Source organism: Tauraco erythrolophus, chromosome 1, assembly GCF_009769465.1.
Source record: "Tauraco erythrolophus isolate bTauEry1 chromosome 1, bTauEry1.pri, whole genome shotgun sequence".
NCBI lineage: Eukaryota > Metazoa > Chordata > Aves > Musophagiformes > Musophagidae > Tauraco > Tauraco erythrolophus.
The window spans coordinates 109,294,198-109,296,923 of record NC_141465.1 but is presented as its reverse complement, the minus strand read 5'-3'; the positions used below and the strand labels follow the sequence as shown (position 1 = coordinate 109,296,923).

Below are 2,726 nucleotides of genomic sequence, written 5' to 3'. Positions count from 1 at the left end.
TGTTATTTCAAGGGCCGGGTTCTGTCTCTCCAGCTGATGCTGAGAATGTTCGCTCTCTCTGTCAACCTGGAAATCATTGAGATTTTCCTCAAAGCCTCTGACTCTGAGTTAGAGATAGTTGTGTTGAACTGGGACGCCAGGACAAGACTGCAAGCAAGGTCAAGACGAGAGGGACCACGCTGGGAATGTAGTTCTGTATGGATGTTGTCTTCCTTGCAGGAGACAAGCTCACTGCCTTTCCTTGTGGTGCCTGAGTATCTGCAGTGAGAGGTTGGCCGTGGATGGATGGAAAGAAAGATTGCATATGGATGATTATGTGCAGAAAATGAGCTTCATTTCCTACCCGCTTGCACCTTGCGTTATCTGTTTTGTATCAAAACAAAGGCAATGGATTAAGCCATGTGATTCAGCTACAGCGCGTCAGCTTTTTACAAGCAACTTTCCGTCACCAAACCTCCTCCTGTGCTTCCAGACCACACCTGGGCACTAAATACATCAATTTAAAGAAAAGCAGCTTAACATACTCTGATATGCTTGTCCTGTGCTACTCTGACCTTTGCCAGCACCCAAGCTTCCAGGTTCAAACGCAAAGTGGCTGGAGGCAAAGTTTTTCCAAAGATGAGATCTCTTCCCCGTTAGCGGTCGCTGCCCTTAGGTAGTCCTCTCGCTTTTGCTGAGCTGCCAGGGCTGCCCATTCCCTTGGGATTTTGCTTGTAGGTGTCAGAAGCTGCAACACTTCATTGAAACGTGCCTGCCACTGAGACCCCCATGGCAGCATTACAGCAAGATGCGTTTTGATCTTTGAAACCATTTGATCCATTTCGTAAATATGCAGTAAGAAAGCAGGTCTGGCAGATTTTCTCGTTCTGGGTACCTCTGGCAAGGCAGCATGGACTAAGTGACTAATGGCAGTGGATTTGTCATCTGTTGCAGTGTTGAGCAGCCTTGCTCATCTAGGGTGGGGAGCTGCAGTCTTGAGAGGGATTTTCGTTCCTTGACTAGCTTTCATCCGCAAGACAAATTTGGATTCCAATACGTCTGTCCCATATAAAGTACATTTTTGATTGTGCCGTTCCTCAGTTAAACAACTCATGGCGGGGAAGGGTCAATTTTAATTCATTGATGGGTAGGATTTCTCCTAATCCCTGCATTTTGAAAAATAAGATATAAAGATAGTTGTTAGCTAATGCTTTAAGAATTGCAGCTTAGTGCTAAGGAATAATAACTTGTAAGAACTAGATTGTCTCAGGCGCACATTAAATCACATTATCTGCTAGTAAATTAATCTTACTCTTTTTTTTTTTGTTCCCTTGCAGGTCCGAAGGATACAATCTTACACTGTCCTGGGCCTAAGCAGTAAAGGATAAATTTGATCACTGGCTGACTTGTCATCCCTTCGTTGTGATGGAAAAATGGTTGCCTAAAATAAACCCTTTGTTATGCTGCTATAACTGCCTTTGAATCCAAGATCTGTTGTGATTTTTAAAACACAAACCTAAAAATGTCAGAACCCGACCCTTCATCTGGATTTGTAGGAAACATGGAAAATGGGACTTTTCTGGAGCTGTATCCCACATCCCTTTCAACTTCAGTGGATTCATCGCCTGGCCGTTTATCCAACGTCTATGTCTATGTTTCTATATTCCTTAGTCTCTTAGCTTTTCTCCTTTTGCTATTGATCATTGCACTTCAGAGGCTGAAAAACATAATTTCTTCCAGTTCCTCCTATCCAGAATACAATAGTGATGCTGGAAGTTCTTTCACTAATTTAGAGGTTTGTAGTATTTCTTCCCAGCGCTCTGCTCTCTCAAACCTTTCTTCATGAAACTAAATGAAAGGAAACGCACGGGGAATGGAAGAGCTTTGTCTGGTTTCTTGGGGAGGTAGTGCATGCAACATTTGCCTTAGAAGACATGTTATGAAGAGGTGGCTTTTAAAGTTTCCTTAGATTTTTTTTTTCTTTCCTTTTCTAGTCTTCATTTCCCCTTTTACTAGTGTTCTTTTTCATTGTGGACAATGGATAATGACACTTGATCATCATTTCATGCTGTAATAGTGATCCTGTCTTTTTCTCACACGTATACGGTGTTCGTTAAGAGTATTCCTGCCAAATTGTAATACGGTTCTAACTGGATGTGTCATTTTTCCGCTCTAGTTGTGACCCCCTCCCTGGTTTTGTGTCAGTAATACGCTGACTACTTTTCTTTTTCCTTTTTTAATTAGATAACGATTTCTGGACTTAATGAAAGCCCTATTGCAAAAGTATCAAAAATCAGCCTAAATTATAAGTATTGGGACAATTTAAAGTTGTTGGTATTGTTTCTTTTTTAATTTTCGTGTCTTTTTCAGTATTTATTGATGTTTATAAAACATGACTAAAATCCATTTCTTGAAGAATGTTGCTTTTGTTTATTCGTACTCCCATGACTAAAATCCATTTCTTGAAGAATGTTGCTTTTGTTTATTTGTACTCCCAGCTCTTTCTGTATAAAGTCTGTATTTCAGTTTTTGAGTCTCTTTGGTTAACCTAGTAAAGCGCCTACAATAACGATGCTCACTGCTGAATGTGTGGAAGTATTTTTGGACCCTGTTGCATCTCATTTGCCTAATGACTTCTTCCTTCAGAGGGCAGCTCTTGCTGCTGAATCACGGATGTCACACAACTCCTTCACATCCTTCAGTGATCCTGTAGCTTATTCATAATGAATACCAGTACAAACCAGTGG

At 41.0% G+C, this 2,726-nt stretch overlaps 1 protein-coding gene across 1 annotated transcript; it reads left to right on the top strand.

Annotated features, from left to right (window-relative positions):
• Positions 1-1,501: 1,501 nt before the first annotated feature.
• SERTM1 (serine rich and transmembrane domain containing 1) lies at positions 1,502-1,825 on the top strand. Its single transcript, XM_009989332.1, has one exon. The coding sequence runs from the start codon at positions 1,502-1,504 to the stop codon at positions 1,823-1,825; it is 324 nt and encodes a 107-aa protein (XP_009987634.1).
• The last annotated feature ends 901 nt before the right edge of the window (positions 1,826-2,726 follow it).

Coding starts and splice junctions, on each gene's coding strand:
- SERTM1 (XM_009989332.1), top strand. CDS start 1,502: ATGTCAGAACCCGACCCTTCATCTGGATTTGTAGGAAACATGGAAAAT.